The sequence below is a fragment of the Grampus griseus genome (assembly GCF_964374135.1).
Source record: "Grampus griseus genome assembly, chromosome: 20".
Classification (NCBI taxonomy): domain Eukaryota; kingdom Metazoa; phylum Chordata; class Mammalia; order Artiodactyla; family Delphinidae; genus Grampus; species Grampus griseus.
This window is the reverse complement of record NC_139014.1, coordinates 52,211,259-52,238,385: the sequence shown is the minus strand read 5'-3', so window position 1 is coordinate 52,238,385 and position 27,127 is coordinate 52,211,259. Positions and strand designations below refer to the sequence as shown.

At 38.6% G+C, this 27,127-nt stretch overlaps 2 protein-coding genes across 2 annotated transcripts in view; both read left to right on the top strand.

Moving 5' to 3' along the window:
- EFCAB5 (EF-hand calcium binding domain 5) overlaps positions 1-11,486 on the top strand; it is a gene marked incomplete at its 3' end in the record, with an annotated part of 114,038 nt that extends 102,552 nt beyond the window's left edge. The window contains exon 24 of the mRNA XM_082678052.1: positions 11,305-11,486. Coding sequence (XP_082534178.1) covers positions 11,305-11,486 — 182 coding nt within the window. The remainder of the gene's footprint in view (positions 1-11,304) is intronic.
- A 6,878-nt stretch (positions 11,487-18,364) lies between these two features.
- NSRP1 (nuclear speckle splicing regulatory protein 1) overlaps positions 18,365-27,127 on the top strand; it is a 66,602-nt gene continuing 57,839 nt past the window's right edge. Inside the window, exons 1-2 of the mRNA XM_082678511.1 lie at positions 18,365-18,407; positions 19,614-19,707. Coding sequence (XP_082534637.1) covers positions 18,388-18,407; positions 19,614-19,707 — 114 coding nt within the window. The 5' untranslated portion in view covers positions 18,365-18,387. The remainder of the gene's footprint in view (positions 18,408-19,613; positions 19,708-27,127) is intronic.

The following is a 27,127-nucleotide window of genomic DNA, read 5'->3' as shown; positions in this document are numbered from 1 at the left end:
CACAGAGTCCTAACCACTGGACGGCCAGGGAATCCCCCTGAGGCCGTTTATATGAATAGAACAGTAAAGAGCGAACTTAAAAATTTGGTTCTTTTTTTTTAAACTCATTTAGAAAACTAATCATTAATTGGAAAAATGGCTCTGTAGAAATCTCTTCACTAAGCCTATCCATCTCTCCCCCACTCTCTTTGGAGACTCTGGACCAAGTCACAAGGGTTTCTAGACTTCTGTGACACCTATATTAGGCAGAGTGGCTTAGAATCAGACTCCTAGGACAAGAGAAAGGAAAAGGCAACTCGGGGGAAGACAGCCACACTCTTCAGGCTGTCTGTGGCAGTGGAAGCACGTAGCACAGCGGAAGCACAAAGCAGTGAGCGAGGACGGGTGGATGAGAGAGAGAGAGATCTTCTGGCTTAGGAAGGAGAGATACTCCCAGAAGTTCGGGAGTGCTAGACACGAGATTCACATAAAAGTTAACATGAGGCTTCCCTGGTGGCGCAGTGGTTGAGAGTCTGCCTGCCGATGCAGGGGACACAGGTTTGTGCCCCAGTCCGGGAAGATCCCACATGCCGTGGAGCAGCTAGGCCCGTGAGCCATGGCCACTGAGCCTGTGCGTCCGGAGCCTGTGCTCCGCAATGGGAGAGGCCACAACAGTAAGAGGCCTGCGTACCGCCAAAAAAAAAAAAAAAAAGTTCACATGAATTCATGTGGACCGAGAGTGGTGTGAGTAAAGATTAGAATTCCTGTTTGGAAGGTCTTCTGTGTGCCCTCAGGGCCATGGACTGATTCACAGAGCCTCTGCATTCACAGGTGTTGCAGTTATCACTTCTAAGGTTCTGTTTAAGGAAAACAGTAACGGCAGCAACAACAAAAACTAATACGTGTTCACTATATATTTGTATACACTGTACTTGGTCTATACTTGTTCACTGTTCACTGAGGACTTAAAACTCTAGCAGAAATATTTTCTATGTCAGTGCCTAGTTGCTGCTCTTCCCTTTGGAGTAGATTTAGTCCCTGCCTTGGGCCTGGCACTGCCCCATGTGTGACCCGTTTGTCTAATTGAGATTCTCCCTGAGTCCCTACTCCACTTTGGTCCCCATCCAACCTGCCAGCCCCTTGGCCTAGAACCAGATCCTGCTGCCACTTGTGTCCCTTCAGACTGATGTTCCCCTTCTTGGGCAAGGACTCAGGTACCCCCCCAAGTGTCCAGTCCAGTCCCTCTGTCAGATAGGAGCTAGGGATGAGGATCAGGCCCCTCCCCTCTCCACCTTGAAGGCGTGTTCAGGAATTGGCTCTCAGCCCTTAATAAAGGCATCATCCATGGCATTGTACCAATGCTTCAAGGGAGTTTCTTCAGGCTCACCTCCGATTTGCCTATCAGAACTACCTCCTGTTGTCATATATAGCTCTTTTGTTTCAGGAAAACATGCAAATTTCTGTTTCCTTTGCTTGCCCCCACTTTGGACTGTGCTAGCTGATTCCTGAGTAGCCTTGATCTCCAATGCTCCCCAGCACTTTCTCTTCCAGCAGTGTCCTCAGGTGCCAGGAATTCCAACTGCAGTTAACAGCTGGATTCAGCCAGAAGCTAATATCCCCTAGGCTCCCCTACCACGGCCACCAAACCTTTAGCATTACCACAGTCTCTGAATCAATTAAGAAAGTTCAGACCACCCAGGTACCAACCCTCTCTCCTTCAGATGCAATTGTATCAGGAAATTCTAAGCTCCGCATTTGGGGAAAGGAAAGAGAACTCTTGGGGCACCCTTCTGCTTGTGCCAGAAAAAGAGGAGTCTTCTGGCAGGGCACTCTACTGCCCAAGTTTATCTGAGCCTTCTTCTAGAAGTAAGTAAGGCCCCTACTCAATGACTCCACCCAGCATGAAATGCCACCAATACCTATAGGTTCTGCCCAGGATGGGGAGGGACTTTTGGCATAGCTCCAAACTCACCAAACCTTCCAAACTGATGATTTTGCCAAGAAAACAGAGTCAGGGCTGGTGATGTGCCCACACTTTTTTAGGGCTTCTGCTTCCAACTCTCACTCCACTTCATCCTAGCTCTAGCGAAATCATACGGTATTTGTCTTTGTCTGACTCATTTCACTTAACCTAATGCCCTGAAGTTTCATCCATGTTGTTGCAAATGGCAGGATTTCCTTATTTTTTATGACTGAACAATATTCCACTATATGTATATATCACATTTTCATTATTCATTCATCTGTCAGTGAACACCTAGGTTGTTCCCACGTCTTGGTTATTGTAAGTAACACTGCAGTGAACATGAGGGGTGCAGATATCTCTTCAAGATAGTGATTTCATTTCCTTCAGATGTATACCCAAAAATGGAATTGCTGGATCATATGGTAGTTCTATATATAATGTTTTGAGAAAACTCCATATTGCTTTCCATAGTGACTGCACCAATTTACATTCCTACCAACTGTGCATAAGGGTTCTCTTTTCTCCACATCCTGGCCAGCATTTGTTATATCTTGGGGTTTTTTTGTTTGGTTGGTTTTTGTTTTGGTAATAGCCTTTCTAGCAGATGTGTTGTGATATCTCATCGTGGTTTTGATTTACATTTCTAGAAAGGGTTATTTTATATTCTGGTGGAATTCCAGGCAGCTGTGTCCCACCTTTATATTGAGACAGTCACCTTTGCAGGAGCACTGGGCAACTTTGTTCAGCAGGCTTGGCTTCCCAAGACTATGCCATTGCATGTGAATGTTGCTGACATACTTCCCTGTGGGGGACCCACTGACTCCAGTGACCACTCCCGGACAGCTGTGCATAGTGCATCAAAAGCCTGCTACCCTCTGTTACTCTGCCTAAAGTACTCATGTAGCTAGCCTTCTCTACCTGAAGACCCGTGACCTGACCACCTTGTAATGGATCTGTTCTCCTCACTCCATTTTGGACCTCTGATGCCAGCCTCGCCTGGTTTTTCTGTCCCATGTCGCCTTCCCAGTGGGTTTGGACAGATGTTTTCTACCAGGAAATGTTCTCAGACCTAGAGGTAAGAAGAGCTGTCTCCCATTCCAAGTGTGACCACAATCACTTTGCTATCTAGAAACTGTGTTTCTGCAAGTAGCCATACTTCCTCCCCACACCTAAATCCAAGCGTCTATAGGTGCACAGACACTGGTCTCAGCAGGAGTTCCCCAGGCCCTCCACTTTTCCTGCGAGAGACCCAGGGCTCCTCTTCCAAAGCGGCCACAGCCTCAGTGCTATCACCATCTATAAAGAAACTCACCAGCTTCCTCCATAAAATACCACCATGATCCTCCAAGAATGACAATGGAGGGAGATGCTCTACCATCAGGGGGCAGGACTGCTGGACTCACAGCCCTGATTAACTTCTGTCCTCAAGATTCACCTTTCCCCCGGGAGATCTTTCCCTAATTGCTATTGCCACCACCGTGGTGGCTCTACTGCGTGCTGTTCTCCATCCCTCTCCACTCCAGAAGTGGGGCAAGACTCTCTCCTTCACCTCCCACTGCACAGCTAAAGATCAGACAGGATTCTACCAACCATCCAGAAATAGCAAATGTGAATACAGCACTGAACTGAATCTGCAACTGTGAGGATGTGCCGGGTTCTTTTAAATGAGTCAGAATGAAATGGACAAGAAACCAAGAAAATTGTTTTGTCCTATTTGGCTTGGATTTGGTTACAGTTCCCTACCACCTTTTCAAACCTAGTATTCTTAGATAGTGGCCTCTTCCAAGACTTGTTCCTACTTGTCGGAAAAGAGCTGCTATCACAGTTAGATCTGGGTTTAAGAGGGAGTCTAGAGTGTGATATTTATGAGTTGCTCACGAATTTCAGGCTCTAGAGGTAGAAACATCCATTCCGTTCTAGAATAGATTCCCTTGTCCTGAAAAGAACCGCTTAAAGGGCCCTTTTAGTTAAGATATGAGACAAGTACTCACACACTGTTCAGGAACTATTTTGGAATTTGTTAAAGACCTGGGGCCTAGATGCTTGCCCATTTCCCATGCATTTCCCTTCCAGTTTCAAGTCATCTGGGGGAAAAAAAAAGAGAAAAATTAAATTAGCTATTTTCTTTCGTTCCTTATCACTCCTTCTGATTTTAAATTTTGAAGTTTTCCAATAGTAGTTATTGAATTATGAGAAAAATGGTTTTGTCAAGGTAACATCCCATTGCTTTGATATCTGATAAAGGCTGTTGAAAATCAGTTTAATGAGAACATTTTTCTATTTAAGGCAAACATATTTTCCAAGTTCCTTTGTCACTCATTTTTTTCATTTCAGTGGATGTTAAAACAATCTTTTATCCCAAAAGGATTATAAAAATTATATCATACTTTTTTTTTTTTTTTTTTTTTGCGGTACGTGGGCCTCTCACTGTTGGGGCCTCTCCCATTGCAGAGCACAGGCTCCGGACGCGCAGGCTCAGTGGCCATTGTTCATGGGCCCAGCCATTCCGCGGCATGTGGGATCTTCCCACACCAGGGCACGAACACATGTCCCCTGCATCGGCAGGCAGACTCTCAACCACTGCGCCACCAGGGAAGCCCTATATCATACTTTTTATTAAAGTACTTTAAAAGGTCAAATAGAACTAAAAGCCTTCTAACAAAGAAGTCACTAGCCCATCCCTTTCCTCTCTTTTCCCCAGTTCCTCTCGCCATGCAATTCTTTTTGACTCTTTTGACTGTTTCTTCTGTTGTTTTCAAATTTTCTATATTTCTAATATTATGCACTATTGCTATCTTTTGAGTCATTAACTTAAGCCTTGTCAAATGATTTTCTTCTTATAGATGAAAGTTTAGTTCTGTTATACCACAATTTTCTTACCTTGCCCTCCCAATGAAATTGTATTACTATTTGGAGTTAAATCCAAATGCAATGTTTACATGATTTTGCCTATTCAGATATCCACAGCTGAGCATTGTAGCATATTTTGATCATTCCTTTTTCATTTTTCTTTTTCCTGAAGTAAATAATTGCCTTTTATTTTTTAAATTGCTTAGTTTTCTTTGTACTTCATAATTATTCTCACCCCTTCTATTTGTCTCTCCGTATTTTTAATTTCCCAAAAGGTCAGTTTTACCAGGTAATTTTTGTTGGTTTCAATTTCTTTTTTTCTTGAAGCCATCCTTTCTAGAGATCTTAATTTTCTTTGAATCTGGGGCCTTCCCCCACCCCAGATCTGCTCCTTAGCTGCCTTCCTGAAATTTATTTTGCTGCCGTCAGAGGCATTTACTTTGCCATTCTCTTCGTTCATTCTTCCTCGATCTACTCCCATGTTTTGAGGTAGCATATCTCTAGTAGTTTCCTGAGCACTAGTGCATGAATGGTAAATTTTTTGAGACTTTTCACGTCTGAAGATGTTTTTATTCAACTGTCACATTTGATTTGTAGTTTGCTAGGAAGTGTAATTTTAAAGACATTGCCCCATTGTCTTTTTTTTTTTTCTGGCTGCGTTGGGTCTTCGTTGCTACGCCCGGGCTTTCTCTAGTTGCAGTGGGCGGGGGCTACTCTTCATTGCAGTGCGTGGGCTTCTCACTGCGGTGGCTTCTCTTGTTGTGGAGCATGGGCTCTAGGCACGCCGGCTTGAGTAGTTGTGGCACGCGGGCTCAGTAGTTGTGGTGCACAGGTTTGGTTGCTCCGAGGCATGTGGCATCTTCCCGGACCAGGGCTCGAACCCATGTCCCCTGCATTGGCCGGCGGATTCTTAACCACTGCGCCACCAGAGAAGTCCCCCATTGTCTTCTTTTAGAAATTGAGATATAATTCACATACCACAGATTTCACTCTTTTAAAGTATACCATTTAGTGGTTTTTAGTATGTTCACCAGGTTGTGCAATCATCACCACTATCTAATTTTAGAATATTTTCATCACTTTAGAAAGAAACCTGGTACCCATTAGCAGTCACTCTCCTTTGCCCCTCCCCACCCCAGCCCTTGGCAACCACTAATCTACTTACAGTATCTATATATTTGCCTATTCTGGACATTTCATATAAATGGAATCATACAATAGGTGGCTTTTGTATGTGGCTTCTTTCACTTAGCATAATGTTTCAGGGTTCATCTATGTCCAAGCATGTACCAGTACTACTTCATTACTTTCTTATAGCTGAATAATAGTCTATTATAAGGATATACCACATTTTATTTATCCATTTATCAGTCGATGGACATGTGAGTTGTTTCTACTTTTTGGCTATTATAAATAATACTGCTATGAATATTTGTTTACAAGTTTTTTTGTGAGTATGTGTTTTCAGTTCTCTTGCTACATAACTCCGAGTGGAATTGCTGGGTCATATGGAAACTCTATGGTTAACTTCTTGAGGAAATGGCTCCGTTGTTAGAAGAAACTTGGAAACTTCCAAGCTTGCTGTTGAAAAGAAGTCTGAAGCCTTTCTGATTCTGCGCATGTAACTTTCAGATTCTGTGCATGTTTTGTTTTGTTTCTCTCCAGAAGCTATAGAATTACTCCTTTATCTCCAAGACTGTGAAATTTCATAATGATATATCTTGATGTGGGTCTGTTTTCATCCATTGATCTGAGCACTCACTGGGCCTTTTCAGTTGTGAAACACAGGTTCTTAAGCCCTGATGATTTCCTCCATGGCATCAAGGCTGCTACTTACAGCTGTGCAGTCTGTGCACTGCACAGATGTGCCCTGCTGAGGATGGTGGGGGCTGAAATCTAACCAGAATTCCATACACTAAACTGTGTGCTTCAGCTTAAGGCTATATCTGCTTGGAGGAGGGGTATCTCTTTCCTCACACCTTTTTCTTTCTTTTTTTTTTTTTTTTTGCGGTATGTGGGCCTCTCACTGTTGGGGCCTCTCCCGTTGCGGAGCACAGGCTCCGGACGTGCAGGCTCAACGGCCATGGCTCACGGGCCCAGCCGCTCCGCGGCATGTGGGATCTTCCCGGACAGGAGCACGAACCCGTGTCCCCTGCGTCGGCAGGCGGACTCTCAACCACTGCGCCACCAGGGAAGCCCTCTTTTTTTTTTTTTTTAACTTTTAATTTTATATTGGAGTATAGCCGATTAACAGTGTTGTGATAGTTTCAGGTGCACAGCAAGGCAACTCAACCATACATATACGTGTATCCATTCTCCCCCAGACTCTCCCCCATCCAGGCTGCCACGTAACATTGAGCAGAGTTCCCTGTGCTATACAGTAGATCATACACCTTTTTCTCCTCAGCAAGCCGTGTGCTTATAGAGTATATTCATCCATGGTAGGTGTCTTTTTCTTATTTACACAAAAATGACCTAGAGGTTAGTGGAGGCCCTACCCTCCCTTTTCTGTGTTCCCTCTTTGGAACTCCTCCTATTATTCAGACATGGGATCTCCTAGATTCAGCCTCAAAAATCCCTGTATTTTCTGTCCTATTTTCCATCTTTTTGTCTTTTTGTTTCACTTTCTGAGACATTCTCTCAACTTTTAATCCTATTGAATTTTTGTTTCTGTGCATTTTAATGTTTGAGAGCTTTTGTTGCTCTTGTTCTCTAAATATTTGCTTTCTACAACATGTTGTTCATATTTCATGAATGCAATGTCTTATCTCACTGAGAGTATTAATGTTAAGTATTTTTTGAAGTTTTCTTCTCCCTGTTGTTTCTCATCTTTCTGTTTTAGTGTTTTGGTCTCTGTATCTCATCTTCTCTACATCACACCACTGGGTAACCTTCCCTCTCCAACCTTAGAAATTTATTCCTCAGAGAAGGTAACCTCGAATTTCTCTGGACTGGGGGACGTCAGACACAACTGAGAGGGAGAGTACCAGAGTGAAAACAGGGAGAGTATTAGTGTGTTTACTGAATGCAAAGACCCCTGTAGGCTTCCCACACTAAGCTCCAAACAAAAAGGAGCAAACAACTGATACCTGTGCCATTGGAATACAAGAAAAAATATCATTCAACTTTTATTTGTAATGGTTTTATCACATCAATAGCGAGTTTCTATTTTTTGTTTAAAAGTGTTTTAAAATAATTTAATTTAAATAAACAGTAAAGGGACTTCCCTGGTGGCACAGTGGTTACGAATCTACTTGCCAATTCAGGGGACACGGGTTTGAGCCCTGCTCCAGGAAGATCCCACATGCTGCAGAGCAACTAAGCCCGTGCGCCACAACGACTGAGCCTGTGCTCTGGAGCTCGCGAGCCACAACTACTGAGCCCACGTGCCACAACTACTGAGCCCACGTGCCACAACTACTGAAGCCCGTGCGCCTAGAGCCTGTGCTCCGCAACAAGAGAAGCCACTGCAGTGAGAAACCCGTGCACCGCAACGAAGAGTAGCCCCCGCTCACTGCAACTAGGGAAAGCCCGCATGCAGCAACAAAGACCCAATGCAACCAAAATTTTTTTAAAAAGATACACTGCTTGCTGATCTTGGGTTAGATTTTAGTTGAAAGGAGCAGTTACACTTTAACTTTTGGACTTGAAGCTTAAGGACTTCATTCTTTATTGCTTCGCACATCTTTCTAATTGTCTATAATTCCCAAAGGATTAATCCAGTGTTAAAGCAGAGATCCATAAATGGAATTTTAATTATAAATATCCTATAATACCCCAATGTTTTCAGCAGAATGAATTCCCTATGTAATTAAAAGTTTGATTAAGCTAGACCCTACGAAAATACCATAAAGTGTTTCTGAATTAATAGGTTCATAAACAGAGATTCAAAGTTTGACCCAGCAAGTCTTTAAACTCAGATATATTCAAATAATTTACTATATCCTTTACAAAGGAAGAATTACTAGATCTATGCGCATTGGAGCTCTGCTGAACTGCAGAGATCTGGCGTCTATCCACCACAAGAGGGCAGTAACACTCAACCGTTGTTACTGGGAACCCAGCCGACCGATGGAGGCTTCATTAGAGAAATCATTAGAGCCAGTTGTTAAGGCATCAATCTCTCATTGAAACGGGGCAGGGAAACAGGAACCTCCACCAGACAGGTTCGGAGCTTCTGTCCTCGGTAACAGTAAGACAGGAAATAAGCAACAGGGGCTTGTGAAAGGGAGCGACGTCGCTCCCCGTCCTCAAATCCTTGAATCACCGTGGAGTTGGCTATTAGCTTAATAATGGCTGCAGATAGGGGTCTGATCATTTGGATGTCGGATAAGAACACTGGCAGGCGTCAATGCAGCAGGGCTCTTAATGGGGATCTGGAAAAGGCAGAATAAAGGCTGTGGGCAGTAGCAGAGCTGTTATATCTCAGAAAATTAGTTAGGACTGGTATTAGGAGTGTTCTAGAGTGAAGTTTTATTTAATTTAGATTCATAACATTGGAATATTATGATAATCAAAGTAATCTTTGCAGCCTATAGCATTAACTTTTAAAGCTTCCAGGAAGCTAATTAATACAAAAAGCGATCAATTATAACAAATGCATCTCAATAGTTTAAGTATGTATGTTATTGGTCTAGTATTACCCATAATATCGTATGAATCAGGGTTTTGTTTTTTTGGTTTTTTTTTGTGGTATGTGGGCCTCTCACTGTTGTGGCCTCTCCCGTTGCGGAGCGCAGGCTCCGGACACGCAGGCTCTGCGGCCATGGCTCAGCGGCCATGGCTCACGAGCCCAGCCGCTCCGCGGCATGTGGGATCTTCCCAGACCGGGGCACGAACCCGTGTCCCCTGCATCGGCAGGCGAACTCTCAACCACTGCGCCACCAGGGAAGCCCTGAATCAAGTATTTTTAATGTGCTCTCATGACCAGCATCTGTTTTAATTTTTATTCATAATTGTCACTAATGTTACTGAAAAGACAGTATTTGAAAAGCCTAACTTAATTATTCCACAATTTAATGTTGTTTCAATCAACATTTATTAAACACCTACAACTGAGAGAAGACAGTACCTCTGTGTGTGTGCGTGCGTGTGTTAAAACAGAATTTTAGAAAATTGTACCCACGTGTTTTAAAGTGAGCTTCAAATAAAAATGAGACTTGAGTATGTTTTCCATATTTTATGTGCCTTTCCTGTCCCACATTGTACCTTTGTGGTAGTGATGCCTTCAAAACCATAGAAAGTCTAAGCCTAATTCAGGGAAATTTGTTCCTTCATGTTGATGGAAGATAGGGAAATAATATATGTTCTGTTTTGTCATCCTAATAGATATCCATAAGTGACATAATTGTCAGTGTTGTTAATGAGCTACTGTATAGAAAGCATTTAAAACCTCTTATTCAATTATAAGTATCACTTAATAGTTTGATTGAACTCAAATCATCAAACATTTATTGGGTTAGGAACTGTATTAGACACTAGAAGTAACAAAAATGAGTAAAACATAGACCTGAGGGTAGAAGGCACCTGAAAGAAGGAAGGTAATTAACATTTTTTTGAGCAACTACTCTGTGACAGATTTTTGCATATCTTTTCTCATTAATCCTCATAGCAATTCTGAGTTATCTCTGTTTTTTGGAAGAAGAAACAGGCTCAGAGCAATTAAGTGACTTTTTTCAAGGTCACAAAACTAGTTGGGGTACAGCCAAGATTAGAACTCAGATCCTTTCAACTTTAAAGTATATTCTCTTTCCATTGGACCATTCTATCTGAATATTAGTCACTGACTGACTCCTGGGAAAAAGTAACTTTTACGAATGGCAGCTTAATAGTTAGCAGTCTAACAAATGAAATGTTTTGGTGTACAGTGATTATATGTTTAAAAATAATTTTTAATTAGGAAATATTTCAAACACAGAAGTTAGAGACGAACACCTGTGTAGTCATTATGGAGCCATATTCTATATCCAAGCTTAACATTATGCATGGTTGAGTCAGACTTTCTTAAAGAAAGAAAACATTATAGGAACAGTTGAGACTTTCTATACCCCTCCCTGATCCCATTCTCTTCTCTTCCTCCCTAGAGCTAATATTATTATGAATTTGGTGTTTATCAGTTTCATCATGATTTCTTACTTTTACTACATGCCTATGAATCCATAAACAATATAATATTTTCAGGTTTTAAAATTGTTTTTAACTATATCCAAAAGAACATACTATTCTACAACTTACTGTTCTCAACAGTATGTTTTTGAGATTTATCCACAATGATATATGTAGCTCTAGTTCTTTGTTAAATGCTGTGTAGTATTCCATTATATGAATATAAGGAAATTTATTTATCCATTTTCCTGTAATTACATATTTAAACAGGATTCTGCTATGGTTTTGACTCAAAATATATCGAATGAACTTTTGTCATAATTTATATTTTATATTTTAGTATTAAAATATATTTTAGTAATAAAAGTACAAAACTATTCACACTTTCTTTTTTCTTGGTGCAGATCATTCTAGAATTGAAGTATGGACATTTGGTAATACTGCTATCGAATACTTATACCACTGGGCACACATCTGTTCAGCTCTTATGAAGCTGAACAAAAAAATAAATAGTGCCATTTCACCCCCATTGCCATCCGAGACTGACTCCTATGTGTATGCAAAATGCCAGGGGGAAGCTTGCTAGGGAAATGCTAATGGAACTGCTACTGTATTTAGAGTATTTTTGTCATGTTCAGTTTTGTTTGTTAACTATAAAATAAAATATTTTCATTTGGAAAGGAGTGCCACATAAACATATTCTTCTCCTAGACATTTATCTCAGTGCTTTATAAAACCAAAAGTGCTACCTAAGGAGAAATTTGATCTAAAAAATATCCAGTTAAGGTAGCCATAACGAAATGTATGTTATAGAATATATTTTAAAGTTTCCTTTTAGTTTTAGCATTGTATCTGGCATGGGACTATTACGGTTCGTTGGGCAGAGTTATTTTAATTTTTTTAAAGTACAATCGAAGAAAGACTGAGGATTTAGAAAAAATGGCAGTTTTTACATCAAAAGAGCACCAAGTAATAAAGATTTTAAGAAATGGACTGGGAATTGTTTTTCTAATTTTTCAAAGACTTATATGAGCACCACTTCCTCCCCATCCCCATCTCCACCCCCTACCCCTACTTACCTTAACAACTTAAAAGTTATTTCAATGAATAGAAATTCTGGGAAAATGTTTGTCCATGACTCACGGAAAAAAGAAGACACTTTTTTTAAATAACAAAATCCTCTCAAGTTCAAGAACTGCAAAAAGAATTTATATTTATTTAAAGCTTCTTACTACAGCAAACTTTACTGCTCTGTTGTGAGATTTCATCTTTGCAATAAGATATCTGATGACAGAGTCCATTTTTAATAAAATTTTGGGAAATTAAACTTCATTTTCTTTATTTGGTTGACAAAATGTGATGTGTTCCAAACATCTTATATTTTGAGATTGGAGGTCCCTTTCTAACCTTTTCTGATAAGATGGCAGTGTTATTACCAGGCCTCATCTCTTGGATGATCGCATGCCCAGTTTTAACCTATAAACCTGTTTCATATTTGGAAGTGGTCTTTTCAGGGCATTTGCAGCAACATTTCTAGGAACAATGTTCTTGAAGATATTAAACTGATAGCCACATATCGTGATGGCTTCAGATCAAGCTTATAAAGAGTCCACTGTGAATACAAATGGCATTTTAGGCAGCAAGGAGGGGAAATTTTTGCAGACTGCCACCTGTTTAACCATTATCATGGTTATTATTTTATTAGCTCTTTCTCCATAGTTTATAGGTAACAATGATACTGCATGGTGTAGACCATCCAGACCACTTTCTTTTGTCATGGAGTTAACTAAATGGAATCCAGCTTAATGATAAAATTATCACACACTTGCATGGCATTTTAACTTGTTTGAAGTATCAGCATTTTCACATACTAGCTCATTTGATCCTCCTCATAACGTGTAAGGTGGCAGTCTCGATATTACAATACTATGCCCATCTTATAACCAAGGAAATAGGCTCAAAGAGTGAGTTATTTAGGTCACAACAGCTAGTAAGAGGCACACACATGTCCTAATTTCTGTTTTATTGCTCTTGCCAGCATTCCAGACATCTCACCAACACTTTCCAGACTTTACTAGGCTAAAGACTATGCTATTAGTCTTTTGGAAACTACTTTAGAATTAAGCAACCAACAGGGTTGAATTTATCTAACTATCGTCCAAGTAAAATCCTATCCCTTAACACCAGGAGTTTACTCTTTTAGTGAAGAGGATGTTATTTATGCTTGACAAAAATTTAGATGTAGGTTTATATTTAAACTATTTATTTGACTCAATAGATTTATTGATTTATTTGTATTTACATATACTTCAGAAGCTTAGACTTGATTAATTGGATTTTTAAATTAGCTCTTTCTCCATATTTTATAGGTAACAATGATACTGCATGGTGTAGACCATCCAGACCACTTTCCTTTATAATTACAGCTTTCCATGGTCCAGAAACAACATAAGGTTTCAAGACAATGATATTGGAATCCCAGAAAAGCTCCTATTGGCTCTTTTAACAGCTTTATTGAAATATAACACATATATTATACAATTCACATACTTAATGAAAATGCTTTTTAGTATATTCACAAAATTGTGCAACCATTTACAACTATCAATTTCAGAACATTTTCATCACCCCCATAAAAACTCCATACCTATTAGCAATCACTCCCCATTTTTCCCCACCCCAGCCCTAGGCAACTACTAACCTTGCTTTCTCTATGGGTTTGCCTGTTCTGGATATTTTATATAAAAGGAATCATACATTATGTGGTCTTTTGTGACTGACTTCCCATTCCTTCATAATCTAAATGTGATCAAGCAACCAGCTGCCCTTAACTTCCACAGACATCCTCAATCTACGGACTCAGAAGACCCTTTGCAGGTAATTTAGGGAATTTTCATTCCTCTTCTGTAAGGTTTTATGCAATGCCACTCCCACCTAACCCCACCCTACATCATCAACTCTATGTCCCTCCCCTCCCCTCCATGACCTTATTATAAAGACTTCTCAGCAGGCAAGATCAATTCATTAAATATTGCCTATGTCTTTCTCTGTAGGCATTGTAATTCCCCTTGGTGGGTGTTCCATCTCCTAGTCATTAACCATATTTTACCTCTCCTCAACCTACTGCCTGAGCTTAAAGGCAATGGGAGAATACAGAAGCTTGCATTATATAGGATATCGAGCTGCATAACTTTGTGTAACTAATTCCCCATCCAGTCTCCATAAGTAAGAGGCAGACAGCCCAGGCAGGAGGCTTTATTTTTACCCTTTATCGATTCTTTTTATTTTAAGCAAAATAACACATGCTCATAGTTTAAAAAGTCCTTCTGTCATACAAGGTCTATCAAGACCAGAGCATTTCCCAGCTCAACCTCACCCCTACTTTCCTTGCTTCTAAGTCATCTACTTTCAGTTCTTTTATCTCAGGAGTTAATAAACAGCCCACAAGCTAAATCTGGCTAGTTGCCTGTCATGATAAAGTTTTATTGGAAAAGCCATGCCCATATTGTCTATGACTGCTTTCATACCACTGGGCAGAGCTGAGTAGCTGCCACAGAGACCTATGACCCATAAAGCCTAAATATTTACTATCTAACCCTTTGCATAAAAAGTTTGCCAACCCCTATTCTGGCTGTAGTTTTGACATGTGCCTCCATATTGCAAAATAACATGCTGTGTGGCTTTTTTTTTTTTTTCCTGAATTAGGCAATATTTATTAACCTCCCAGTATGCAATACAAAGATTTAGCTCCTTCCCCAGTGTGTGCATCCACACACACACAAACACATACACATTTCCCACTCCTTCCTTCTTCCCAATATAATTACATAGTAACTTAGATCAGAATAGCTGGATATTCAGTGTTTGCATTATCATGATCATGTATGCTATTTAGGGCTTAGCTATGTAGTAAGTTACAATTATTTTCCTTTCCTGAACATCTTTTTGCTTTCCCTGGTGTTTGTGTCAAAAGAAAACTTTTGGAGTGGCTGGAATGACTATCAAGATATCAGACAAAGTAGATTTCAGAGCAAAGAATATTACTGTGATAAAGGTCATTCCATAATGAAAAAATGGTCAATTAATTAAGAAGACATAAAAATCTTAAATAGTTACACACCTAATAACATAGTTCCAAAATACACAGAGCAAAAACTAATAGGACTGCAGGTCCATAGAGAACAGAAGTAGATTACTGGTTGCCTACTGTTGCGGGGGCGGGGGGAGGTAAATGGGAGTGACTAATGGTTACATGGGTTTTTTTCTGGGTATTGAAAGTATCCTAAAATTGCTTGTGATGGTGGTAGCACAACTCTCTGAATATATTAAAAACCATTGAATTGTACGGTTTTGTTTTTTTTTGGCTGCGTGGCATGGCGAACGGGATCTTAGTTCCGGTACCAGGGATCGAACCCATGGCCCCTGCAGTGGAAGTGCAGAGTCTTACCCACTGGACCGCCAGGGAAGTCCTGAATTGTATGCTTTAAATGGGTGAATTGCACAGTATGTGAATTATGTCTCAATAAAGCTGTTTAAAAAAAAGATGTTTATACTAAATAGAAATCTGGTTTTACACAAAGATATGGAGACATTGGAAATGGTAAATATGTGAATAAACATAATATTTTTCTTTTCTTTTTACATTGACCTATTTATTATATAAGGGATATGATAAAGTATACATATAAACAACCAGATAGAGATACATAGGTGAGGTCAGGAAGGGTGCTTCTGTCCTCATGAAGTTGGGGTGTACCACCCTCTGGGCAGGTGGATATGTTCACCAACCTGGAAGCTCTTAGAATTCCATACTTTTGGGTTGTTTATGGAGGCTTCATTATGTAGGCATGATGGATCATTAATTTGGTTTAAAACCCTTCTCTTCTTCCCGGAGGATGGGAGGTGGGGTAGAAAGTTTCAAGCTTCTAACTTATGGTGTGGTCTCTCTGGTGACTAGCCCCCATGCTGATGCTATCCAGAAGCCCACCAAGAGTTACCTCATTGGAACAAAATAACTCCTATCACCCAGGGAACCAGGAACTAGGGTCAAAGACCAAGTATAAAAACAACAGTTGCTCTTAGTGCTCTAATTACTCAGGAAATCACAAAGGTTTTAGGAGCTCTGTACTGGGAATCTGGGACAGAAACCAATATATGTGTCTATATATGTATATATATTTTTTCCCTCTTATTTCACTGTGCCCCAAGCAGATTTCATATTTGGTTTCTATCTAGCCTTACCCTAATCACTTTGGGGGAAAAAAAGACATTCAGCATATTCCTATATGCAAAGCTATATAATTCCTTTAATAATATATCTCAGCATTAATTCATTTAGAAGAGTGGATATCAAAATGTGGTCTGTGGACTCCCAAAGGTCCCTAAAACACTTTTGGAATTTTCCAGGTCAAAACTATATTTCTAACAATTTGCCTTTTTCACTCATCCTCACACCAGTGTGCAACTGAACTTTGCAGAGGCTTCATGATGTGTGATGATGTCATCTTTCTGACAGCTAATAGAACGTGTGCCTGTGGATTCTTTTGCATTTTCTTTCAACTTTATTTCTTCCAGTTTTATTAAGATATAATTAACATACAGCACTGTATAAGTTTACGGTGTACAGCATAATAATTTGACTTACATACATTATGAAATGATTACAATAAATTTAGTGAACATACATCATTTCACATAGATATAAAAGAAAAAGAAAAAATATTTTTCTTTGTGATGAGAACTCTTAGGATTTACCCTCTTAACTACTTGCATATATAACATACAGCAATGTCAACTATATTAATCATGTTGTACATTACATCCTAATACTTTTTTATCTTATAACTGGAAGTTTGTGCCCTTTGACCATCCAATTCCTCCTCCCACTACCCCACCCTTTCCTGCTAAAAAGAAAAAGAAATCTGGATCTACACAAAGATACGCAGCCACGGGAAATGGTAAATATGTGGATAAACATAACATTTTTCTTATTTAAAAATATTTTTAAAAGATAATTGACTGTTTAAAGCAAAAATGATAATTTATTGTGCATTTATAATATAGGTAGAAGTAAAATGTGTGACAAATACAGCACAAAGTCTCAGGGAAAATGTAACTATACTTTTATAAAGTTTTTATACTATACAGAAAGTACTTCATTCTTACTTGAAGGTAGACTGTGATAAGTTAAAGATGTGTACCAGAAACCCTAAAGCAAAACCTTAAAAAAAAAAAAAAAAGCAAAGTATGGCCAATAAGCCAACAAAGAAGTTGAAGCATAAAAATCTTAAGCAGAGTCATAAAAATTTATTAATTCAAAAGGCCGGGGGAAGGTGGAGGGGGGAGCACAAAAAACAGATAGGAAAAAGAGAAAACAAATTGCAACTATACTAATAACTGCTTTAATGAAAATGTTCTAAATACCCACGTTAAAAGGAAGAAATTGCCAAACTGGATAAAAGAGCAAGACCCAACTATATGCTATCAACAAGAGAACCACTTTAAATATATAGACACAAACTAATTAAAATAGGTTAAAAGTAAAAAGGACGGGAAAAGATACACTATGCTAACAATGCTGGTTACATTAATATCAGATAAAGTAGATAAAAATAAATAAAAAAATAAAGAGGATCATTTCTTAATGGTATAGGGGGTCAATGTAAGAGGACACAACAATCCTACATGTTTATATATCTAATAACAAAACTTCAAAATACATGAAACAAAACATGACAGGAGTAAAAAGAGATATAGACAAATCCACAATTACAGCTGGAGATTTTAACATTCTTCTGTCGGTAATTCAAAAGATCTCTTTGCTGTTACTAGTTTGGAAAGGGCCGAGAATGAGTGGGTCCACAGGTGAAGTGTGACTAGCATTTTTTAAAAAGTATCATATATAATTTTACTTCCTATACCCAGTGGTACCACGGTATTTTATTAATCATTTCTGTCCTATAATGAGATAGTTAGCGTACAGATTTTCATCTTCTGCCAAATTACCCTGAGTCGGGTATACTCACGCTGAGTACCTCGAGGGCGGGGGGAAATCGATAGCCTAGGGCAGTGGTTTTCAAACTTGAGTATCAGAATTACCTGGAGGGCTTGTTAAAATTCAGATTTCTGGGCCCCGTCCCAGAGTTTCTGATTCCGTAGATGTGGAACAGAGCCGGAAATTTTGCATTTCTAACAAAGTCCCGGGTGATGCCGATTCTGCTGGTCCCAGGACCACTCTCTGCGAACCTCCGGCCTAAAATTTTGCCATTCCTTTCTTCACACTGATTTCGAGGCAGTCTGTCGGTTTTCAAAACAACGCCCAAAGCCAAGCATCAGATTCCCAGCAGTGCGGAAGCAACACAAAACGCGAACCCAGCCGGTAGGCGGGGTCTAGGCCGCCCAAACCCGCGCGAGAGCTCACGTTCGACGTCGGCGTCTGCGTCAGCGTCACGTCGGCGTCGGCCACGTTCAGCGGAGACGGGAGCAAGATGGCGATTCCGGGCAGGCAGTGAGTGACCTGGGAGTTAGGGTTAGGCTGGGGAGTGAGACACCACGGCGACTGTGTCTTTGGCCGAGCAGTAGAAGTGCGCTGGAAGTGAAGGGGCTGTGTCGTCAGGGATAGAGATGGGGGAAAGCGAGAAATCCTGAGGAACATATATTCCCATCCCCCCCCCACATTTTCCAGGATGGAAGCCCGAAGTTTGAGGGAGAAACTTGTGAGGAAATAAAGGAAGTTAGGCTGAGGGGCAGAGAGCGAGACTTTTCTATTTTCCAAAAGCTCGGTCTGAGGCCCCTCAGTCTTGCTTCCTACCCCGCGCTTGAGTTTCTCCCCGGTTGGATGCTTTCAGGGGCAATGAGAAGAGAGACAATTCCTGGCTTTCTTAGAGGGCCTTGTTCTACTTGGCAGGTCAAGTTCTGATTACCGCCCTCCCTTCTCGGTTTAGGACTGTTGTGCTGAGAAGCCACAGAAAAGGGTAGGCATATAGGGAATTGGGGTATACGTTGCCACAAAAGAGACAAATGTTATATGTTCTTGGAAGTTTTATCTTTGATGTATAATCCTCGCTTGTGATGCGGCCTTCTGTGATTTCTGCGTCTTAAAGGCCAAAACGTGAGAAACTAAATGAGTTGGATCTGATGGGATGGTTCTTTCAGGTGCTCCAAGACAAAGCAAGTGTGCTTAATAAAGTGTAATGGCAATTTGCCCCGTGGCTACTTGGGTTTCTCAGTTAATGTAATCTTTTAAAAAATTTTCATGGATGACATTAACCTTTATCCAATAACTTCTTTAAAATTGTGTACCCAATAGGAAAAAAAAACAAGTATTTTCTTGACTCTTGTTAGATCACAAGGATAATTTAGAGCATTTTTATTTTTAGTGGACATCAACTGAGCTTTCCACTAACATGTTCTTTTTAAAACCTTGCTATCATTTCACCATCTAAAACATTTCTGAACTCTTCATTCACTTCCCTTCTTTGATTAAAATGGTATTTTGATTTTGGCCCACAAATAATCACTTAAAGTAATAATTATAAAAACTTAGTGCATATTAGAACTTTTAGATAGTTGAAAATCAGAACCAGTGTTATATGTTCATAGGTTATGTGACATGTTTTGACTTGGTAGCTTCGTCTGGAGGAGGTAGTGGCTGTATTATTGTTTAACATTTAAATATAATGGTGTAATTTCTATTTCAAAAAAAAAAATGCAGGTATGGGCTTACTTTGCCAAAGAAAGCACAGCAGTTGCACCCTGTTTTGCAAAAACCTTCAGTGTTTGGGAATGATTCTGATGATGATGATGAGGTAAGGGAAACTGTTTTTCTACTGCATTGTTGGAAATTTTTTTTTTAAATTGAACTTGTGAATTTAATGTCTTTGCTTGCTTTAGATATTTGTTAATACAGCATATCTGTAGCATTATAATTTACAGAATTATCAAAAAGAATAAAGAAGAAAGGTCTGCTTTTTTTTTTGTAGGTGATACACAGATAATCTAAGAGATTTTTTTTTCCCCCAAGGCTATGAACTTCAGTTATTTTTGAGCAGTTATACAGAGTAATTTCAGACAATAATACTGATATATAACAAAATTGTTGCTGTAAAGATGCCTGGAAATAAGCTATTAAGATGTTGCCAGTTTCCTAGAAATTTTTATTAGCAAAGTAGTTTCTTATGAGACTACTTTTGTGGTTACTCAGTGTCTGCTAAGTGTAGTTATTCAGTTGTAATATGGTAGTGTATAAAGTTAGCATTGATGATAATGACATCTAATATGAACATTTTATGTTTTAGCAGCCAAAACAGTGTTTTCCTATGAAGCCCCAGTTTACAGCAGTTTATAAAACCCCCAAATGTGTGCTTATTTAATACTTCAGTTATTTTCTGTATTTCTAAAAGACTTTGTATCAATTTCATACTTCCTTTGCTCTGGCAGAAAAAATCACTTCTCTTTCAGTTTTTACTAATTATATAATAGCATGGTTAGGTAATTGAACATATTTGATCCTTTGCTTCTTTTCTTCTGTTGAAGAAATAGACTCTAGATGGCTTACATTTTTTAAAGTTGATAATTTACATATAATTTGCATATAAACATGGATTTTAAGTGTACAGGTTGGTGACTTTTGACAAATATATACACCCCAGTCAAGATGTACTGTAGAATATTTCTCTCTTCCCTGAAAGTTCTTTAACGCCCCTTTGCAGTTAGTTTGCTTCCCCACATTATGCCCCAGACAACTATCTCATTGTGGTTTTGATTTGCATTTTACTTACGACCAAGGATATTGGCCATTTATGTATCATCTTTAGAGAAATGTCTGTTCATATCATTTGCCTAGTTTTTAATTGGGTTGTCATTTTGTTATGAGTTGTAAGATTCCTTTATACATTCTAGATACAAGTCTCTTATTAGATGTAATTTGTAAATATTTTCTCCCATTCTGTGAATTGTCTTTTCACTTTCTTGATAACGTCCTTTGAAGTACAAAAGTTCAATTTTTAAGAAAGTCCAATATATTTTTTTTCTTAGGTTGCTACTGCTTTGGTGTCATACCTAAGAAACCATTGCTTAATCCAGGGTCACAAAGATTTACGCATATGTTTTCTTCTAAGAATTTTGTAGTTTTAGTTCTAAAATTACATCTATGATCCATTTTGAGTTAATTTTTATACGGTTATGAGATGGGGGTTCAGTTTCACTCTTTGCATGTGGATGGATATCCAGTTGTCCCAACACCATTTGTTGAAGGCTCTTCCCCATTGAATTGACACTACCCTTGTGGTTTATTTTAATATACAAATAATTTTTTAAAATCACTGTAGACACAACAGAAAAATACATCATGGTTATCTTGTAGTTTCACATAAATCATCCTGGCATACCCACGTAATGCAAAGCAACATATACTCCAGTTTGAGAAGGATGGGTTTATACAAGTGATCTAGAAAGTTTACTGATGTGATTGCTGTTTCTTTTCCATTGTGAAATGAGGCTAGTGGAAGCTGGACGGTGGGTACACTAGAGTCAGAAAAGAAAGGCCTAGGGCCATTTTGCTCTTCCCTCCCTTCCTCCCACCCTCCTTCCTTTTACATAGAGAGACTTTAATGCAGATATTGGTTACATGGGTGATGGAAGACTTGAGAAGCTACAAGAGATGGTGAAGCAACCCAGAGATTAGCAGTAGTAAAAGGCAAGAAGTGATAAATGGAGGGATACAGGTAGGAGTTGGACCTGGAGGCCAGAGGCTAGGGTTACTTGGTGGGAACTGGACTTTTCCAAAAGGAGTTGAAGCCACGGGGAGATTCAGTCTTAGGTAGAGAGAGAGGCAGGGAGAAATACCTCGTCTTCTCCCTTTCTCCTACCCTCCAATATACTGTTTTTGTATTCCGTTGGTAGAACCCAGCCAGAAGCCAACTGACAGGGAGATGCAGTTTAGTTCTTAATGAGCAGAGAATATAAAACCGGTCTTTAGAATAATTTCCTTACCTATAAAACATCAGTCTGGTGAATTCCAGCTTATATTATTTGTATATTATTTAAATGTTTGTGAGCTTTGAATATAAAACTCTTCTTTTTAAAAAATTTATTTTATTGAAATATAGTTAATTTACAATGTTATGTTAATTTCTGCTGTACAGCAAAGTGACTCAGTTTATACACACACACACACACACACACACACACACATACATACACATACACACACACATTCTTTTTCATATTCTTTTCCATTATGGTTTATCACAGGATATTGAATATAGTTTCCTGTGCTATACAGTAGGACCTTGTTGTTTATCCATTCTATATATAATAGTTTGCATCTGCTAATCCCAAACTCCCAATCAATTCCTCTCCCACCCACCTCCCCCTTGATAACCACAAGTCTCTTCTCTATGTCAGTGAATCTAAAACTCTCTTCTTTAAAAATTAATCAGTTAAGAAATAATAAAATTATTGGTGTTTTGGAAAATACAGAGAAAGATATTTTATGTTTCCCCTCCTGAGGAGGGCATTTGATAAACCTGGCGAGGAGCTTCTGAAGCAAATCCAATTATTCTTATTTTCAGGAATTCAGCAGAAGCAACTAAGAGCCCAAATTTAAGATCAGACTTTTATTCCAGTGGTCAAGCAGAGGGAGCCCTAGCAAGCGAATTCTGTTTCAGTGTGTGTTTGTATCCAGAGTTAGTTTAAAAATGGGAGAAAGTGGTAGTCCAGCACTTTAAATTATTATTTAAATAGTCCCTCTTTCTGAAATTATCAGAACTAAATAGAAACAATTATCATTTTGTTCAAAGGTAGAGGAGATGAAGAGTTTTTACCCCATATGAGTAAGGTTTATATTATATCCAAATGCTGCTGTCTGATAATAAGTGTTTGAGTGGTTTTGCTAAGATAGTGTGTTTGTTTCATTTTTTCCCAGTCTCTCCTCTCTTTCCAGTCCCATTGCCACCACCTTCATTACTTCTGTCATGGATTATTATAGCTTTGTAACAATTTCCTTATCACCTCTCTCTCCTCAAATTCATTTCAAATACTGTTGATAGATTGATCTTCCGAAAGCACAGTTCTAATCACTGTTAACTTCCTTACTCTTGAACCTAATTGTATTTAAAATCTAAACTGCTCATCCTGACATTGAAAGCCTTCCCTATGCTTTGGCTTCAAAGGACTTATTAGCATTTTCTCCTAACTGTGCTTCTCCATGCAAAGTACACTGTTATGTTTGTATTCTTTCACAACTCTACTTTTCTTCACTCTGGAAGTCTCTCCATCCTGTATGTCCAAATTATAGCCATCCTTTAAAACCCAGTGCAAAAGTTGCTTCCTTCAAGATTTTCCCCACTAGAAAGACTCTTTCTTTTTCTGACACTCTTTACCTTTCTTAGAGCACTTAGCTTTTTATATCTTGTATTATAAGTTAGTTGCATACAAGTCTTTCACTGTACTAGAGTATGAGCTCCATGAGTTAGGATCCGAATGTTTGTGCTGACTTCTAAGAATGAGTAAAATCATTTACTCAGATGTTTTAGCTGTCTATATTGTAAAGAGCCAGAGAGTAGATGTTTTAGGCTTTGCAAGCTAAGTAGTCAACTTTGATCTCCTAGTGTGAAAGCAGCCATTAGATAATATGTAAATGAATGAGCATGACTAATAAATGTGTTCTAATAAAACTTTATTTACAAAAGTGGGGATGGCTGAGATTTGGCTGTAACTTGCTGACCCATGATGTATACAATTATCCAAAGTATGTGTGACAACCAGTATTTCACAAGTGTTATGAAGTGGCTAGTGACTAAAATAGATGTTGCATGACAAACATGGAACTTCCTTTTAGATATTTCTCCGTGATAAATGCTTGCTCATTTTGCAGAACATAATGAATTTTTCTTTTAGTCTTGGCAATTGAAATGCTCATTTCTAGATAATAATAACCTTGTGAGATCCAGTTTTGTAATATAATTCATATGCCATGAAGAGGTATGATCCATACAAGCTGAGAATAGTCGCTGTTGGATAAAGATGCAAAACTTATTGATCTCTTTAAAAGAGAATATTAAGTTAAAATAGATAGCTTAAGTTCATTAATTTAGTTTTTTGTGTATATATCAAATATGTTAGATAAATGGTAGATGATAATAATTGCACTTTGAGTACTCAGAAGCCATGGTATAGTCCTTTTATAGGTTAAGCTTTCAATTTCATAAACTATAGAACAGTTACAGAAACTATAAGGAAAGCATTAAAACTCCAGCAGAAAACTAAGGAAAATACATAGAGAAATGTAGAAGAAATGGAAATATCTAATAAACATTAAAAATATTTAATCTTAGTATATCTAAGAAATGTAAATTAGGGCAACAGTAAGCTGCCATTTTTTTTTTTTTACTATGTTAGAAAATACTTTAAAAAATGATAATGGCAAGGTTTTGGTGAAATGGGAAATTCTGAAATTCAAAATTTTGTTCTTGTAAATCATTGCCCCTTTTTGGAAGGCAGTTTTGCAACTTGTATCAATCCTTTAAGAATCAAGTATATTTAACCCACTGTATCAATCAGAAGACAGAGGCTGTGCCAGAATTTTCCCTTCTAAAATTCTCTCCTAAGGAAGTTGCCAGAAGTTTGCATTAAAGATTTATAGGTATTCAGAAGTCTTTATTTCACGGTTGTTTATGATAGTAAAATCTTAGAACCAGTCCAACTTTCAACAGTGAAAACATGGCTAAGTAAAGTGAGGTGCAGTGTATATTACAGAATTGTTAGAAATAAAATGAAAGGAAAAAAGAGTAAAGAGAGCATTTCAGAATATTAATGGTAGTTGTCGTTGGTGGACCTATGAGTGGTTATTTTGATTTTTATGCTTTTCTGTATTTTCTAAATTTTCCACAATAGTTTTTATAATTGAAAAATAATTTTTAAGAAAAATTTATGGTGAATTTTAAGAATTTCCTGTAAGATACTTAGCTTCCAAATCATATTAAAATATAACAGGAAATAACACATTTAATCTGATAGAAGTCATAATGAGAGAGAGTACTGGAACCATTTAAAAGCATGAAAGAAGATGAAATAAGCAGAATACAAAATTGAATATGTATATATGGTTGTACAGAACTATATGGATATATAAGTGGAAAATAAAAGAGAATTGGTTTGGGTTTTTTTGGTGACAGTATGAGCTTTTTTCTTTTTTTTCAAAATTGTATTCATTTCATTGTTATAATTTTTGAAGAACAGAAGGAAATCAGTGCTTTAAAAAATACATGACTGTATTTGTATATCCCCCAAATTAGAAACATTTGCAAATTACCGGATTACATGGTATATTTTCATTGCTTTTACTATTTCTTTTTTTTTAATTTTATTGAAGTATAGTTGATTTACAGTGTTGTGTTAATTTCTTCTGTACAGCAAAGTGACTCAGTTACACACATATATATATTCTTTTTCATATTCTTTTCCATTGGTTTGTCACAGGATTGAATATAGTTTCCTGTGCCCTACAGAAGGACCTTGTTGTTTATCCATCCTATATATAATAGTTTTCCTCTGCTATCCCAAACTCCCATTCCTTCCCTCCCGCCTTCCCCACCCCGCAGCAACCACAAGTCTGTTCTCTATATCTGTGAGTCTGTTTTTGTTTTGCGGTACGCGGGCCTCTCACTCTTGTGGCCTCTCCCGTTGCGGAGCACAGGCTCCGGACGCGCAGGCATGGCTCACGGGCCCAGCCGCTCCTCGGCATGTGGGATGTTTCTGGACCGGGGCACGAACCCGTATCCCCTGCATCGGCAGGCAGACTCTCAACCACTGCACCATCAGGGAAGCCCATGTTTTGGGTTTTTAAAAAATATTTATTATTTATTTAATTATTTGGCTGCACCAGGTCTTAGTTGCAGCAAGTGGGATCTTCATTGCTGCATACGGGATGTTTAGTTGCGGCATGAGAGATCTAGTTCCCTGACCAGGGATTGAACCCGGGCCCCCTGCATTGGGAGTGCGGAGTCTTAACCAGTGGACCACCAGGGAAGTCCCTGTTTTTGTTTTGTAGATACATTGATTTGTATCGTATTTTAGATTCCACATATAAGTGATATCATATGGTATTTGTCTTTCTCTTTCTGACTTACTTTGCTTAGTATGATAATCTCTAGGTCTATCAGTGTTGCTGCAAATGGCATTATTCCATTCTTTTTTATGGCTGAGTAATATTCCATTTTATATATGTACCACATCTTCTTTATCCATTCACCTGTTGATGGACATTTGGCTGTTTGTGAATAGTGCTGCTATGAACATAGGGGTGCATGTATCTTTTCTAATTATAGTTTTGTCCAGATATATATGCCCAGGAGTGGGATTGCTGGATCATATGGTAGTTCTATTTTTAGTTTTCTGAGGAACTTCCATACTGTTTTCCATAGTGGCTGTACCAACTTACATTCCCACCAACAGAGTAGGAGGGTCCCCTTTTCTCCATAGCCTATCCAGCACTTGTTATTTGTAGATTTTTTAATGATGGCCATTCTGACTGATATGAAGTGGTACCTCATTGTAGTTTTGATTTGAATTTCTCTAATAATTAGTGATGTTGAGCACCTTTTCATGTGCCTAGGGCCATCTGTAAGTCTTCTTTGGAGAAATGTCTATTTAGGTCTTCTGCTGATTTTTCAGTTGGGTGGGTGGTTCTGTTGTTGTTGAGTTGTATGAGCTGTTTATATATTTTGGAGATTAAGCCCTTGTCGGTTGCATCATTTGCAGATGTTTTCTCCCATTCTGTAGGTTGTCTTTTCGTTTTGCTTATGGTTTCCTTTGCTGTGCAAAAGCTTGCAAATTTGATTAGGTCCCATTTGTTTATTTTTGTTTTTATTTATATTGCCTTGGGACACTGACCTAAGAAAACGTTGGTATGATTTATGTCAGAGAATGTTTTGCTTATGATTTCTTCTAGGAGCTTTATGGTGTCATATCTTGTGTTTAAGTCTTTAAGCCATTTCGAGTTTATTTTTGTGCATGGTGTGAGGGTGTGTTCTAACTTTGTTGATTTACATGCCGCTGTCCGACTTTCCCAGCACCGTTTACTGAAAAGACTGTCTTTTTCCCATTTTATATTCTTGCCTCCTTTGTTGAAGATTAATTGACTGTAGTTGTGTGGGTTTATTTCTGAGCTCTCTGTTCTGTCCCGTTGATCCATATGTCTGTGTTTGTGCCAATAACACACTGTTT